An 18,269-nucleotide genomic window follows, 5' to 3' on the forward strand; every position below is an offset into this window, starting at 1 on the left:
AAAGGAAATTTGACTCAATTACGACTGTTCTTATATCGTTATACACTGGCTACCCATTCATTACCGCTGCCAATATAAACGTCTGTTATATGTGTACACAGCACAGCATGGCAAGGTTCCTAGCTATTTTCAAGATCTAATTACGCCAAACAAACCCAACAGATCACTCAGGTCGGAAAACAGTATGCTCTTAAATCCTCCGAATGACGTCCGAACGAAAAGCTACGGCGAGAGGCGTTTTGACAAGTCCGCGCCTACACTCTGGAACAGTTAACCATTGTCCTTGCGGAGTGTGAATTCTTTAAACGTTTTTAAAAAGCAACTCAAGACTCACTTCTTTCGAACTGCTTTTAAGGATTTCTTGTAGATTGTATATACTTTTAATTGACTGCATTAATTTTAGACTGTTTTGTATATTTTAGAGTACATGCATTGTTTATTTATTATTTTTATTTTTTTTATTTTTGTTTTATCTGCTTGTTTAAATCGTATTAATTGGTGCTTCGTATTTCATGTTTTATGTATATTTGTATTTTATCTATTTCTAAAAGAGGGACGAAAGATACCAGAGGGACAGTCAAACTCATAGATCGAAAACAAACTGACAACGCCATGGCCAAAAATAAAAAGACAAACAGACAAATAATAGTACAGATGACACAACATAGAAAACTAAAGACTAAGCAACACGAACCCCACCAAAAACTGGGGGTGATCTCAGGTGCTCCGGAAGGGTAAGCAGATTCTAAATGTGAAGCGCTTTGAGTAATTGTTGTTATTATATAATGCGCTCTATAAATATTGTATTTATTATATTTATATAACATTTTGATGGCCATTTGTTGTATCAAAGTATTTGTCAATACGATTTTATTATATTTCATTTTTTTCGTATATTTTAATCTTTCAATTGTATCGTTGCACAAGATCAAAACGGTATATATATTCAAATATAACATAATGACCTGAAAATGTGTTTTCTCGTTAGTCGCCACATATTTTGCGGGAAAACGACTTGCCATTTTCTGATAAATTCAACGACGTCTTTAAGCTGCAAGGCAAAGAAAGCCAAATATTCTCACAGAAATCTAAAAATATCTTCTCTTTCATTTGAAGTGTCAAAAATGTTGATTTTGTTTCTTATTTGATTTGTCAATTTTGCACAATGGAATATTTTTTAGATTTTTAGTTACAAATGTATGTAATATGATTACTTATTACAATAGATCGTAAACAAAACTTGTGACAACGGGACAAGGAAATTCATTCATGAATTTATAGTTATCTCCCCTGAAACGGAATTGAATCTCCTTAAACCAGAAACAATCAGAAAAGTATGAGTTGAAAACAGCGATAGTCATTGATAGGCTCTCAAATTAGTTATGCATGCAATTAATTACATTTTGCTGCTTGAAAGTTAACAATATTACAAGAGTACAGTTATGATCCGACATAATTAATAATAGAAAAATATACTTCAAAACATTTCAATTATAATGACAGGAACAAATGCATATTCTTCACCAGTCAATGTACGAAACGCAGTTACATAGAATCTAATTAAGAACTGAAACTAACTGCTTACAAATTTTTGTATTTCCAATATTTTTTCCTCAGTTGCATACTATAAGTTTTTGTTTGAAGTAAATCCCAGTCCCTCATCAAAATGTGCGTGTTTTCGTAACCAGGAGAGGATACTCCATTCCGAATAAAACTCGTAAGATTTTGTTTATAGGCAAAAAAAGCCGCATGATGTTTAAGGCTAATATTAATTGAGTGTGCTACCATACCAATATATGCATCTTCTATTGGAATAACCTTCATATACTCAACTGCAACTGCTAACATTCCAACGGTTTTTTTATTTGTTAAGATAGTTCCTCCAATTATATATGGCGGATACAAATCAAATGGATAGTCGTCTGGTGAAACATAAGTTTTCGAACTTTTATCTCTAATTGTTTTCGATTGATTAAGCAAATATCCAACCACAATCAAGTCTGCTGAGTTTATATTTCGTCTTGCAATATCATAAATATTCAGTGGATTAAGAAATCGATCGTCATCAACAAAATGAATGAATGTTGATGTTATGTTTATTTGTGATAGCCATATCAAAGCATAAATTGTTTTATAAACAACATTGTGATACTGATCATTAATGTTTAACTGAACAATATCTTTGTACTTTTCTGATTCAAAATCAACAAAATAGTCGATGCCGTCTAGATATCCAATAATAAAAACAGTTTTTGATCGCAGTTTTGTCATGCCTCCCCACGTCCTACGTATAGCTTCGCGCTGGCCAAAGTTTAAAACGTAGGATTTCACAACAAATAACACTTGCAAAGAATCACATTTGTAATTTCCACACAATAACTCTGAAGGATTTATCAAGAATATTTCTCTCTCTTTGAAATTATTTACTGGTTCCTTATTCAATATTTTCCTATGATTTGTATCGAACACCAATTTTTCCACGCTAAGAATCGATAACTTTTTAATATGTTTATGGTTTTTTTCATGTTTCTTTTGGAAGAACAGATAAACATAGCATATCCATAATAAACAGAAAATGAACATTTGAAACCTGAAAAAAAAAGCGATTGCTTGGAATAACAGGATAATCCTAATGCTGCTGCTCAGTTAAAATAATACACCTTTCTATAAAAAAAATACATTCATTAGTAAATATTTTTCAATCACTTCTTACGTATATGCCCAACCTTACATACGGTTGTGGTACATGTATTTGCCATACAAATGCTTCTTATCTGTACATTCTCTTATGAACGGTTGAACATGACCTTTTCTATAATTTATTATAAAACGCTTAAAGAAGTATATCTTAATGAATTGATATAATAAATCGAACATAATGAGGTCAATCATAAAAAAGATTTAAAATCTGTTTTCTTTGGGTTCAATTATAGAAGCTTATTTATAAAACATAAATGTATACTTTAAGATAAATGTAATCCTTTCAGTAATGTTGATAGTGTATCTACTATGCATAACCTTACACATATCTGAACCTTAATTTTCTTTGATAAATTGATAGTCAATCTTATGTTTCATACATTGAATACAAATACAATAATGCATGTACACATTGTCAGATGGATACACTGTTTCGTGTTACATCTTAGTTGTTTTACTATCTACCAGTATGTTTTAATAAAGAGAAAAGGCAAGCTAAAATGTTTTCCTAAATCTGATCAACATTGACTGTTAATTAATGAATGGGAGTTAAAGTATATAGACAAATATCTGATAAAACATGCGTTGAGTAAAATACTATTTAAGGGCATACGATACAGTAGAGATCCCTCGTTGATTTTTTCTTGAAATTTTGGTAAAAGGTCAATTTTGATGTGTACTTTTGAAATATGCAAAGAAAAATATACCTTCATGACTTACTTTTTGAGATAATTTGGTTCGAAATTTACATATTTGAAGGAAAAACCCTGAAATTTCATAAATAAGGACTTTTAAGGAAAGTACCAATACTTTTGAACGAACAGTCATAATTTAACCGGGTTTTTTGTAAAATGTTCCCTTGATCCATGGCATCAGCATGTTGTAACAAGTTAACGGTTGAAATAAGTAATTATATTCTCAATTCTTTTAATACAAGTGAAATAAAGAAGTTGAAAATATTTTTGCGTCTACACAGAAGTGCAGAAAAAATTCTATCGTTGATTTTTTCTTAAAATTTTGGCGGATCGTTCTTGAAACAGAACTTGATCGACTGCAAAAGAAAAAACTGGGGGTCCATGTGCTTGTTTTTTCAATAAAAGCAATAACCCTAATTTTTATTGGAAAACGGGACGTTTGCCAATAAGGCGCCAAACTACGTTGGAATAAGTTTTATTCGCAACAACGTCGTGAAATCTTTCCCGCCGTTCACTATACTACGTTGTCAATTTCAGTGGTAGAGCCAAGGTGTTTTTTTTTTAAACCAATGATATTAATCATGAAAATTAATAAAGCTGGCTCCTCGTAAAATAGCATCATATTTGCCAAACCTTTATGAATTGTTACGAATCTTGGATAGAAAATGTATTCTAGTAAATTACTTTTAGAAAAGAAATGTTCGGAAACAAAACAGATATATAATAAAAAAATTAATTTGCATCTCTGTCCGACATTAGTCATACAATTCATGTAGACAACACAGCTTGAACATAGTTTTAATTATTAATAGGCCCCGACATGACAAAATGTGCAACAATTATAAAGTAAGGGGGATGATATAAAAAGGTATGATTGCAAAAGAGACAACTGTCAACCATAGTTCAAATGACGAAGATAAACGCTATTAAAGGTCACCCTACGGCCTTCAACACAAAAAAAAATAAGAAAAAGAAAAAGCCACACCGTATAGTCAAGCTTTAAAAATCCCCAACATGAAAATGTGAAATAATTCAAACAAGAAAACTAACGACCTACTCTACATAACATGAACACAAAATCATACCCACATTAAATCGGGTCAGCTTAGTCAATTACAGTGTAGTATATCATTTCATACAGCAGTCGATATTAGAGCATGAAATTTAATGATTCTGTATCAATAGATAAGTTACCTAAGCTTGTCTTCAGAGTATTTTTTTTTATTTCGGTACATATAATCATTGAATTACTTGTCTGTATTATACCTTCAATCTAGGAGTGAGTGCAACCACATTGTTTGTCCGGTCCAACAAATATTTTGTTTCTTATCTGAGAAACTACTTTACAAAAAGACTTCGTATTTGGTCAGTAACTTAACATCAATGAGTTGCAACTCTGGTCTGTCAAATACCTAATTCCTGTGTGCCGATTTTTCTCTCTAAATATGTAAATAGGGGATATGCTTAGCACATCAACGGGTGCGTTTGTGTTTTTGGTCTATAATACGGGGCTTATAACTGAGTAATTTTAACTGACAATTCTTCTTCGTACACTTATATATTCCACGGGTTAAATTCTAAAAATGCCGTTAAACTCTTTAATGTACCTTTTTAAAGTCAGGAACAATAAGATGCGCTGTCATTATTTATTACGTTTTTTTGTCATTTTGTTGATAGTCTCTGTTAATTTATCCGTACAATTCTCATTACGATTTAGAGTTATCCAAATGGTGAAGTTACTATATTAATTACTTATGTTTTTTTTGTGTAGTTGGGTTTCTCTCTCATCGACGTCTTATGTTTTTCATATCTCTTATTCATTTCCCATATGAAATAACAGACATACAAATTTAAGCATGTGGATTTGATTTTTTTCCCATTCGAAGTTAATATTGTTGTATTAATGAATAAATATAACAATTCTCGTGAATTGGCCGATTTTCATTGCAGGTATTTTTTTCAAATTCGCGCAATCGGGATTATGACGTCAGTGGATTTCCGCAAATATGACTACATCTAAAGCGACGTCGCGAAATGTAATCGTTCTTATTAGAAACATCGCGAAATTACAACGTTCTGATTAACAACGTCGCGAAAACAACACGAAAAGTTTTGAAAACGTTATTATCTGCCCCTGCTACTGTATCGTATGCCCTTAAATGTAATATGGGTAAAATCATGGATAATTTACGGGCACTTTGAACGATTTGTTTATTTTTTTAGCTTACAAAACTACGGTTCACTGGACAAATTATCCCCCTACATGTAAATATACGTATTATTCCGACAACGTGTTGGCCATACTATACAAAACTGAAATAACACTTTAGAAAAGTGGTGTATAAGAACCGCTTTTTACCAGAGTTACCTTCATCTGGAACTTAACTAAGTTTCTCATTATTAGTATAGACCCAGTGCTCAAATATGTCGATATGTAAAGATCATAAATCTTTGAAAGCCAAGTAGGAAAAAATATAGAAGAAGCTAAATGACAAAAAGGGACATACAAACAATACCCATATTCTACTAAGGTGAAATTAGACTAAGGGAGATGAAGCGGTATCGACAAACTGCTATAAACTGAAAATAGCACCTTCTAATTTTGGTGCGCCCGAGGTGCATTTCTATATTTACCTTCAGTAAGAACGCAAAATCCATTAACATGGTTTTATATTTTGCACTCTTAATGAAGTAGCAAGAACAGTATAGTTTTGTCATATGAAGAGATCGGGGATTATATATCAATGATCACATTTAAAAACAGAGTGCCGGGCAATATAAAAGAAGTAAAAACTGCTACCGTCAAATTATGCCGATCAGGAATGCTTTCTGTATTTGAAATAAGATAACAATATCAGTACTGTGTTATTTTTAAGTAGATGCATGCATCATAACTTTTATACATATTGGTCATACACAGATAAATGATCATTTTTATCTTAACATCATCGGAAAAGTCTGACCAATAAATAATTCAGTCCCGTTCAGTCCTTCTGTAAACATTACGCGCTGCCCTAAGCCAAAATATTTTGAATACTAAGTGTTTAATTGTAAATCATGTTTAATTTCAATACTTAAACGACCTTAAGTCCTAAGTATGCAATCGACGAATAACTGGTGTCTTTAATTGTAACTCTACAGTTGAATTTATGGTTATCAAGGGTTTATATACATTCGGTCAATGTTGTTTCGGTTAATTCGTCTATACCAGTGTCCAATGTGTAAAATTACAAATGCCATTGTTCAATAAGTTAACGGTCAACACGCGGAGGCATAGTATACATTATTAGTTTTTATTTGCAAATAACAATATTTACTTTGGATTGATTACTGCCCGAAACAATTGATTTTGTGTGAGTATTTATGTCAGAAACATATAATATAAGTTACAAATCTGCAGTTTATTCTTTGTCCAAACTCAGCATCAGCCACTCTTATTAATCAAATTATGGCGATACATTAGGTTTATAACCATAGTTGTTAAATGTTGGCCAGTGGTAGTTTTTGTAATTTTTTGTTAATTTCTTATGATGAAGGATGCACGTGTTCAAATCAAACGTATATACCAGGTTGTCACTTCTATAATTCTTAAGAAAAGTATGGTATCAAAAGTGGTGCAATATGAAATTTACCCACCATCCACCCTGTCACCGCAGAACGTTAAATCTTTGTCGACACATTTTATTATCAAAGTAAAGATCATTTCTATAAGCAAGTTAATCAAAAAGAAGAAACATCCAGTTTATCTACATAAAATTGTTTAGAAAAAAAAAACGTCAATTAATGTTTTTTTAAGAATGAGAAGATTTTGATAATAACTAGCAGATCATCCATTATTGTCCACAGTTTGCTGGTTAACTTTATTATAACTATCGAATATATCTAACGTTTTATTTTTGGAATTAACATTATTTCTCAGACAAACTTGAATACTGCACTTATAACTCATTCTGGAGTGATTGGAATGAAAATGAACTTTACAAAGTATCTTTATTAGCAACGCAGGAGAAACGTATTGTACTTTTGCAGTGTAATGTGGCTTAAGCTCTGGAGAGAGGTGAAAGATACCAAAGAGATACCATTCAAACTCATAAGTCGAAATGAAACTGACAACGCAAGGAAATGAAATATAACAAAATTAAAGTCATGGCAAACTAAATAGAAATCTCTGACAACAGACAGCATTAAATTTTATGTTAGCAAATATGTGAAGTTGAAAACAAAAGAATTTAGAACAAGCCAGGATGTTTTCAAAGCTTATAGATTAGAAATAGAATCCGGACACAACATTATAAAAATGTGCAGTTGTAAAAATCTATTGAAAACACTAAACATAAACCTTGATATTGTAAGACAGCTCATTCTTTTTAATTATATTGTGCTAAAACCCAACTCGATTAGTATAAAAAAAGGGAAAATTGCTAAGATGTAAAGAGAACTCACCAGTCGAAATAAAATTGGTAACGCCATGACATGTACAAAAAACGATAATCAAGGAAAAGACAACAAAAACACTTCACAAAACACTACATAGAAAAGTACAGACTGAGAAACACGAAACGGACCGAAAACTGAAGGCTATCATGTGCTACGGAAGGGTAAGCATATCATGCTCCATTAGTCTCCTCGTCATATTGCGCATAGTAAGTTCTAATTCGATGACATAAATTTCGGAAGAGGCAACTACAGTTGATGATTATACTTTATATAATGACATATTTAAAGCGAAAAAAGAAAAAAAATCAAAAGAAATCCCCTATCCAAATTATCTAAGTCACTTTCCCTTTGCAACAGTATTAAAACATTGACTTCTCTATCTTTTACGCAAGTAATTCCCATTCCAACCTAAAAGACATTTTGAAAGAATTGGTCCTGCTTTGTTTCGTAAAAAAGAATGTAAATACAGATATTGTATCTAAGGAACGGATAAATCATATTTTGGAAGAAATCACTCTCAAGATTCTTGATTCCCTGTTTGACAAAATACTTGTTACGTTTGGAGAACATGTTTTTCAACAAAAAATCGGCATTCTCATGGGAACAAACTTTTGTTCTTGACGACTTGTTTCTTTATTCATATGAGACTGCCTTCGTACATGAGCTTCTTATGATGAATGAACAGAATCTAGTATTATCCCTTAACTTCACATTCCGCTATAGACAATGTCCTCTCACTTAGTGATTCAAAGTTTAGTGACTATGTTGAAAGCATCTATCCCATCGAACTTGAAATAAAGGATAAAATATATACAGGTAAATCTGCCTATTATCTGGACTTATATCTAGAAATTGGCATTGAGGTGCGGTTGAGAACAAAACTTGGGGTTGTGTTGCTTTTGCTTTAGTTTTTAACGTTCATGTTTTGTATAATTGTAATATTATTCACATTTTGTTATATTCATGGGTTTGCTTTTTTTCTACTTTATAATTAAGAAGTAACAGTAGTATTCCCGGAAGGTTTGATAAGAATGAACGAAATGAACATATATAACAGGATATATTCTTTGATGCAAAACGTTACCGTTACAAATCGATTGACGTATACTATTATGTCTTTATAGTTAAAGCAAATATACGTCCATTTTATATATTGAGTTAATGAACCAACTACCAGGGTAAAATCAGGGTTCATTACCGAATTAATTTTTTTGAGTTGTTTCAAACAACATTTTCATTTCGTCTTACGTACCTCTATCTTTAAAAAGTAACAAATTAATTCAATGCGTAGCTTTTTTCAACACATCAGGTTTTATCATATATGTGTCTGAATTTGCTCAAAATCATTTCAGAACATTAATAGTGTGTTTTACTACATAATCCAAGAAGATTTGTAAACCATTTGACTGATTTAAACTAATATTAAATTGCATAATATGAACCAATTTCATTCGTGACTTTGACGAACCAATTTCTACTGTCCAACCAATTGCAATCAGTAGCAGCCGTCAACTTGTAACTTAGATTGTCGGATCGTCCCGATGGCGAAAACTGAAGCGATTGATGCATGCTTGGTGATAAATTGTTGTAATATGAACGTTGGATTATACTATTTGTTTTTGATACCACGATTATCTTCACCAATTTCGTCAAGTGCCAGATATATGGCGGTTCTAAAATAAAATGGTCTACATTTTCAGAAAGCTTTATTCACTACTCTTTGTCATAAAAAAAATTAATTAGAAAAGCATAAGATTTGCTTTCACTAAATATGATATGAATAAATTTGATATAAAATAAGACTGATCGTGGCTTAATGAAAACATTGTGACAACACCAAGGGCTATCAAAACCCGTAACAAAGAAAGACAGGGTTAAAAGAATAATGGAAAAAAATACACAGAAAATAACAGATTTAGCAAAACAAACCAATAGAAGGATGGAATTAAGTGATCAGTTTGATGAGGCAGTTCATTCTGGAAGACTTCAAGTATACCATGAATCAACTTTTAGTTTATATAATTTCTTTCAAGAAGAGGAGTTGGTTCCCATAAAAAACAGTTACAAATCTAAACAGATATGATGTCAATCATGTGAAGATTCCAACATGGGATCTATCAGAATCAAAGAAGAATGTTTTGTAAATAATGTGCGGCACGCGCATTATGGTGAAAAGAATGTATTGCCAAAAATATCTAAACCCAATTTGCAAAAGAATAAGAAGAATAAGAAAAAGAATATAGATCTTCTAAAAAGTATATACTCACAATTGTGCATTCTGCAATCTCGTCATAATGATTGAATCTTCTCTTAACTATACTAAAAAAAATTACAATCTCTTGAATATAAAATTAATATATATTTGTTGGAAAGTGCTCATTATATTATACATAATACTTAATCTGTGATTTCACCTCATAAAGGGTTTAGAATTTTTAATGTAGCTACTTATACCGATGAATTTAAGATCATGACTATTCCCATTAGACTAATGTTTAGCTGCATATTCTGAACTAAATACGAATACAATAAAGATAAACTAATACAACTATTTATCAGTTCTCCAAAGAAAAATCAACTATTACGTTCCAATGCTATTAATTCGCATTTTATTATCATAGTATAACCACTTTATTTTATTAGCACATACTTACAACTTCTCGTCCAATCAAATTGCTTGGATTTACCTTCTAATTTTCATAGTACATACTTTTTCCGTGTACTAAGTAACTACGCATGAATGACCACAAGGGTAAGATTTCATTATATGGTATCAAGATATTAAAACAAAAAATGCCACTGGCCATTTTAAAATAAAATGCTGTGTTCCAAATTAAATTAGATAGTTTGTAATTAGTTTTCACATTGATTTTTAAATATCCTGCTATTAAAATCTTTGGATCTAAAAAATGTTTTTGACAATTGCAAGTTTCGTTCATTTAAATAAAGAGTAACAAATATGGTTCTTTATACCTTAATTAGAGTACAACCCTATCTTAAAATTGTAATAATTTATCATCCATGCAATTACTTTGTACAAAAAAAAGTGTGTTCTATGAAACATTATGAAGGGAAATTAAGGCAACTTGGTGATGATTTTTTTTAACTTTCTTAGGGAAATTGATCTATTTCGTCATGAATTGATTGATTGATTATTGGTTGCTTAATGTCCAGTGGCAAATATTTCATTCATGTCATGAATTGAGAAACTGTTATAATGTCTGAAGAGGATGTGCCACCTATATATATATACATATATACATATTCTAATAAATCTTTTAGTTTTTACTTTGAAAAAAAAAAAAACAAAACAAAACAAAACCTATAATCTCTGATCTATTGGTAGTTGCTTTCTAATGCTATCCACTAGACCATCTATGGCGACAAACTATGTATATGTTTCAAATTTATTATAGTTTAAGTTTTACTGTCAAATTCAAAATTTTTTTCAAAACATGTAAGGCTTCCACTGCAATTTAATTATTGCCTGCTTTTGTTCAATTCATTTTGTCATCTTACCATGTAAAGAAGTACATGTATAGTAAAACACCGCTTTATATCAATATACATGAGTTAAGCCTCTTTCAACTGATTTTGATAGTTCGTTCTTATGTTGTACTGTTACACCACTGTCCCAGGTTAGGGGGAGGGTTGGGATCCCGCTAACATGTTTAACCCCGCCACATTCTGTATGTATGTGCCTGTCCCAAGTCAGGGGCCTGTAATTCAGTGGTTGTCGTTTGTTTATGTGTTACATATTTGTTTTTCGTTCATTTTTTGTACATAAATTAGACCGTTAATTTTCTCGTTTGAATTGTTTTACATTGTCATTTCGGGGCCTTTTATAGCTGACTGTGCGGTATGGGCTTTGCTCATTGTTGAAGGCCGTACGGTGACCTAAAGTGGTTAATTTCTGTGTCATTTGGTCTCTTTTGGAGAATTGTCTCATTGGCAATCATACCACATCTTCTTTTTTATATTTACACCAGCATGCAGCTACCATCTTTTCATTCTGGAGTCAAGGGCCTTTTGAAATCACATATCTTACAATGATACTAGTGAGTAGATTCACAAAACATAGAGTTCGTTAATGAGCTCCGTTTTACAAACACCTGTGATACAAGTAGTCAGCCAAAATAAACTATCAATAGACCAATTAAAAAGATTGCTCGAGTTGTGAATATGTGCTAAATTGGATAGTCTATGAAAAGGTATATACTATGATATTAAGAGCTCGGGGCAAGCCCTTCGCTTTTCATAGACTAACCTAGACCTAATTTTCGTCTATTATTGGTATTTTTGACCTTGACTCTTGAGTGGTGACTTTAAAATCCATACAGAATTTTCATTCATTATATATGAACATGTGTAAGTTGCAATCTACATTTGGAAGAAATCATGTTATAATTGGCCAAGGGAATTACTCTTTGTGTCGTAAATATGATCTGCAGAGCACATATTGTAAATATTGTCTAACTTGTCAGTTGAGAGTCAGTTTAAATTCAATTCAACGGAAGAATTGTTTGCTCTTTTGTCCCTTTCATAACGATGCTGTCAACTTCGAATAAAGAATGTCCACTACATCATTAAGGTATTGTTCATTTATTCGTGGTACGCAATAAAAATCACAGAAATGTTAAAAGTGAAAAAGTACCTCTATTTTCAGTTGGTACTTCTTGAAAACATTAATTAGAATAACGACAAAATCGACAATGGACACAAAAGTATGCTTGATAAATATAATTAACACAAAATAAAGGAGATAAAGTTATGTTATTGTGTTTTAGTCAAAAGGCCCCACTTATTAGTAACAGACACGAAGCTAAAAGCAGAATTCCAATTGTTACGTAGCTTACATTTCATTATTCCTGTTTATATAATTTTACATTATTCAATTTTTTATTCGTGTAAAGGATGAATCATATATTTGTATGAATAAAATTGAATTCAGTTGATGGTAGTCCATTTCAAATTTCTATCTGGAATACTTGCGAATTTTGAAAACTACCCATGTGACCAAAAAGGAAATTAAAATTATAACAAAATCCATCAAATATCAACTGAGGTAGTTGAAACCTAAGATTTTACTGATTTATTGATTTATTAATGGACAATTTAAGAAATGTTTGTTATAAATCAAGATCATCAGGAAAGAATTCATTGGAAAATATGACAACATTACCTGGTATATTATTGTTAGTCTAGCCATACATGAAACCACATCAAAAGTTTAAACTCATGTTTGGGGATATAAATGTTATCATCGTTGAACTAAAAAAGTCATCAACAAATCAAATATAAAATTGTAGACAAATTTCATAAATTGCAACATCATACTAGAGTGGTTATCGTTTGAAAATAGAAAGATGTTATATAAATAAAAAGCAAGTGAGTGACAAGCGAAATAGAGAAGGTAGATGCAAAAGAATTCAAATCAACCCAGCATATTATTAACTATGTATTCTGAAGGAGGTTGAAAACCGGGTCTTTTTTTTTCCGGTTTATGCCAAATTGATAAGTCGTTACGTAATCATCTTGGAAAAAATATTTATACTATACATTTAGATGTCATGATTACTGAAATAACTTTTGTCAATTTATATAGAAAAATGGCATTTTTGTTTTGATACTGACTTTATCAGCAAGAATATCAATCGAGCTGATATACGAGCTGATGAAGTCAGTATCAAAAAATAAAATGTCATTATTCTTTTTATCGGCAATTTGTCCTTATTGCATTTTTTTTTTTTTTGGTTGAGAATATGAAGTAAAATAAAGTACCGTTGGGATAGTTGTTCGGTTGAATGAATGAAGTCGCGTGCATTTAATTATTAGATTGACGCGGATGGACTTAACCCTCTGAGTCCCAGGCGGACATATAGAATCGTTTTCATAAAAGCGTAGACAACCGTAAAACTTTTGTTGGTAATAATACTGAATAATTTACCTTTAACTTGTTTGTCATCGGCTATCGATAACAATGATTTTATGATCACTCAGTCTATCAGAGGCCTTCCAGTGGGGATTTAAATAATGATAACTTGTTACACATGGTGTCTTCTGGCTATTCCTACATTTTGTATTTTACTATTCTGGCTATTCCTACATGGGAGATTAGTGGAAGAACAATAGATGTTGTTATTGCAAGATATGTTGTTTTAGTCATTAGTGTCTAATTGGGTCAAACATAATCTCATTGTTTACATAAATATTCTGGGAACTTCTACATGAAATTTTACTATTTTACCTATAAAATTCAAAATGTAGGAATAGCCGGAATGAACCAATTTTGTGTAGGAGTTCCCAGAATTTTCATGTAAACAATGGGATTATGTAGGATTATGTTGTAACAACACTAAACTAATGGATCAAGGTAAATCCAGGTAAATCTTGTGAAAAATAAAGAAAAAAAATAGTTTATATTACAATATTTTATTTAATAATTTCATAGCACATTTTGTGTAAATAATATTCAAAAGCACAATATGAATTTAAAGGCATAATAGAAATATAAATATGTTAAATTTTAATAGATTTTTTTTAATCAAAGCACTAAATTTTGAGTTACACTAAACAAAGCACCGAAAAGTACACTAAATTGACATTAAACATAGCACTCACACAGTAATACATTGCACTTAAATGCACATACAAGAGAATACAAAGTCTTAATCAATGTGCAGGAGATGAGAAGCAACATCTCCATACTCGACTGGAGTAAGCTCATCATTCTGTAACCTTGTTTGCAGTCTGTCATCTATTTCCCTGTATTTTCTCTTTCTTGGAACACGTTTCCCGGCTCTGTATAGGATAAGTGTGAGAGCATGAAAGGCTTCTTCTTGTCTCAACAACTTGATCATGCTGAAGGTGTTTGGGTGAGGTGCCTTGACTAACTTCTTCAGTTTACTATGCCAACCTTCTAAATGATTTGTTGTTCTAGGACCGTCTGTTGCGTAGTGGTTTCATAGGCTTTGGTTGTTTTCTACCCAGTAGCTGGTTACATAGTCTGTAAAGTTAAGGGTTGGTGTGTTAGTATTTGCATCATCGATGTCCTCCAGTGCGTTAAACCAAACATCTTCAACTGTATTGGGTGGTAAAAGAGGCAGAACTGCAGCTCTCCGAACAAGTTGGTGAATGTCGCCTTTTTCACTGTATTCAGTCTGCAAACCATGCTTCTGTGCATTTCGCCAGATTCACTGAGTGTAGTGGAAAAAGCACCCTTTAATGTTGATTCCTGGGAAGATTGAAGTGGCTGCGTTTCTGATGGCTATTTCGTAGTCGAGGAACATCGTGGCTGATTCTAGTATGTTGAATTAGTTACATAGATCTTGAAGAATAGTGAGTAGCCTTGTGTATATCTGCTGATCTTTACCGGTTAGGAGACTGTAAACCAGTGGAAACATAGTACCATCAACTTTTGCGTGGAAAGTGTACAGCTGGTAGAACAGTGTTGGACAAATATAGAATGTTCCATCACAGTAGATGGTGTATGCTGCTGACTAAAACAACATATCTTGCAATTACAACATCTATTGTTCTTCCACTAATCTCCCATGTAGGAATAGCCAGAATAGTAAAATACGAAATGCAGGAATAGCCAGAAGACACCATAAAGTTTTACTATTTTACCTATAAAATTCAAAATGTAATAATAGCCAGAATGAACCAACAACCGTTACACATTTCGATACTAGTACATAAAATGAAAATTTATTTTCACAAAACTTTAAAAGAATTTGTTTTAAATATTTTTTATACCATCACATGCAACAGTTTCATTTTAAAGAATAATAATGTTCAGAGCTGATTTTAAATAATCAAAAAATACGTTTATTCATTGTAAAAAACTTTAAGTTGATGGGGTCAATTTACAAAAAATCTTATTGATTAAGAGAATAAACACTTCTACGTTGTGATCATTTAAGAGTGGCCTACTATTTATTCAATGCATACATGTAGGTTTTGTTTATGAAGAGTTCCGGATAATTAAAAAATCGTTTTATATTTTTGTTTAATACCTTGATTTTTTTTACATAAATCGATTTATTCACTCAGATATTTATCAGTTTGCCTTTGCTTTTCAAGTCCTACACAACTTCTCACGAATTTGGTCTTTTTCTTACCAAACTTATATTCTTATGATGTATTCTTTTGTTGAAGAATGAATGTTGCCTCTTTTTTTATTTTTTGTCGTTTTTTTTTGTGTCTCCTTGACGTATAAGACAACCGGACTACCCCTTTCTTCATATTTAAAAACATACGAGATGACATCAATACCAATTCATGACACAAAATAACTAAGTTAAACTTACAACAGAAGAAAGATAATGAATATCGCTTTTATGGTCTACTTAAGGATGTTCGCTCCTCTTGTTTTGTTTAATTTTTGCCAGATATTCGGAATCCTCTGGTTTTATCCATGTAGTGCCATTACAAATTTTGCCCGCTAACCCTTACTTTTCTTTCCATAAATTGATTACATATAGTTTAAAATGTCGTCTTTGAAAATCTTATAAAATCCTTGTTATTTTTTTTATGATTTTAAAATAAAAAAAGTGCCAATGTTAATGTATTAAAAATCTAGAGAGAATTATTTCCCGCCAAATTTTCAATGGCTTATATCCCTAAAACAAGCACACGGACCCTACATTTTTTTCTGCTTTTTTAGTTTCTTTATTTATATAGTATCAATTTATAACAGTCTTTTAAAAAAACTTGTTATTTTAAAACAGAGTAGTGAACATCCTTAATATTGAAGTCAGAATGTGGTATTTGTAAAGATGTTGTAAATTAATCAAAAACAATAAAAAACTAAATAATTCGAATGTTTATATTGAAAAAAAGTAACGTCGTGTAAATCATTACAATTATTTTATTTCAAATGAATATCAAGCTGTTGCATTTTTCCGCTGCGAGCACATTTTGACTTTTGACCGCATTTTTAAAATCAATTTTCTTGTTGCCATCCTGTTGGAAGCTGCACTGTGTAGTTTATTTTTCTTGTATTGTTTAATGCCAAATATAGTCAAGACAGACAAAAACTAGTTGGAAGGTTACATGTTAAAATAGAGAATGGAAATGGGGAATGTTTCAAAGAGACAACAACCCGACCAAAGAGTAAACAAAACAGCCGAAGGCCACCAATGGGTCTTCAACACAGCGAGAAAATCCCGCACCCGAAGGCGCACTTCAGCTGGCCCCTAAACAAAAATGTGTACTAGTTTAGTGATAATGGACGTCATACTAATCTCCTAAACAAATAAATGAACTACAATTAATAAACATACAAGACTAACAAAGGCCAGAGGTTCCTGACTTGGGACAGGAGCAAAAAATGGGGCGGGGTTAAACCTGTTTAGTGAGATCTCAACCCTCCCCCTATACCTCTATCCAATGTAGATTACACAAACACAGCATTACACCGCTACATATTGTGCCAGTACTAAGTCGGACTGGGGAGGGTGCATGATATGCTGATTTAACCCACTGCATTGTGTGCCTGAACTAAGTCTCGCCAGGGAGGGATTGTATGTTAAACTGGATTAGCCCCAATAAATTTTGAGACAAACGTTCAGCTATCCGGATTTTATGTTGTTCATTGTTGATTAAACGTCTATTTTTATTATTTATGGACAGGACTCGACGGTCTTTGTTGTTGTGGTCTCTTTTAATTTTCATACCTTTTATCTTTTTATGTATTATTGTCGTATAACAGATCTAAAGCCGTTTAATTACGAAACTATCTGCAATATATTTAATAGTCCTAAACATGCATGACAAATTTGACACTAGACGTAAAGCAAACAAAAATCAATACACCAATGTATCTAAAGTCACACTTGATCGGTGTACGTTACAACTTTATTTTATATAAAAATAAGGAGATGTGGTATGATTGCTAATGAGCCAACTATCCACCAAAATTCAAATGAAGGAGATGTAAGCAATTATAGGCAACCGTACGGCCTTCAACAATGAGAAAATCCCATACCGTATAGTCGGCTACAACAGTCCCCGACATGAAAAATATGAAACAATTCAATTGAGAAAACCAACGGCTTCATCTATAACAAAACAATTAACGAAAAACAAATTTGACAGACATGAGCCAAAGACAACCAATGAACTACAGGGATAGACACATAAAGAATGTGGTGGGGTTAAACATGTTTGTAAGCGCTCAACCCTCCCTTAACCTGGGACAGTGGTGTATGCATATTTTTCAGTATCAGTTTTATACAAAACGAGATAAAATCCACAATGTATGACTGAGTCTCATGACAAACTTTAGTGTTTACCTCAAAAACTAATCACAATGAGTCAATCTCCGAGAAAATAGTCCATATTAAAGAAAATCTATTTTTGAGTTTATAGAAATACTTCTTATCTTATCTAAGATATGCTAACTGAAAGATGTTATGATGAATTCCAAGAAAC

General features: G+C 31.9%; 1 protein-coding gene across 1 annotated transcript in view; it reads right to left on the reverse strand.

The window, feature by feature from the left end:
* Positions 1 to 853: 853 nt before the first annotated feature.
* LOC127725286 (beta-1,3-galactosyltransferase brn-like) overlaps positions 854 to 18,269 on the reverse strand; it is a 49,560-nt gene continuing 32,144 nt past the window's right edge. The window contains exons 2-3 of the mRNA XM_052232197.1: positions 10,100 to 10,151; positions 854 to 2,590 (exon numbers count right to left, since the gene is read on the reverse strand). Of these exons, the coding sequence (XP_052088157.1) occupies positions 1,582 to 2,590; positions 10,100 to 10,125 (1,035 nt within the window). The 5' untranslated portion in view covers positions 10,126 to 10,151 and the 3' untranslated portion in view covers positions 854 to 1,581. The remainder of the gene's footprint in view (positions 2,591 to 10,099; positions 10,152 to 18,269) is intronic.

Source organism: Mytilus californianus, unplaced genomic scaffold, assembly GCF_021869535.1.
Source record: "Mytilus californianus isolate M0D057914Y unplaced genomic scaffold, xbMytCali1.0.p SCAF_1, whole genome shotgun sequence".
Classification (NCBI taxonomy): Eukaryota; Metazoa; Mollusca; class Bivalvia; order Mytilida; family Mytilidae; genus Mytilus; species Mytilus californianus.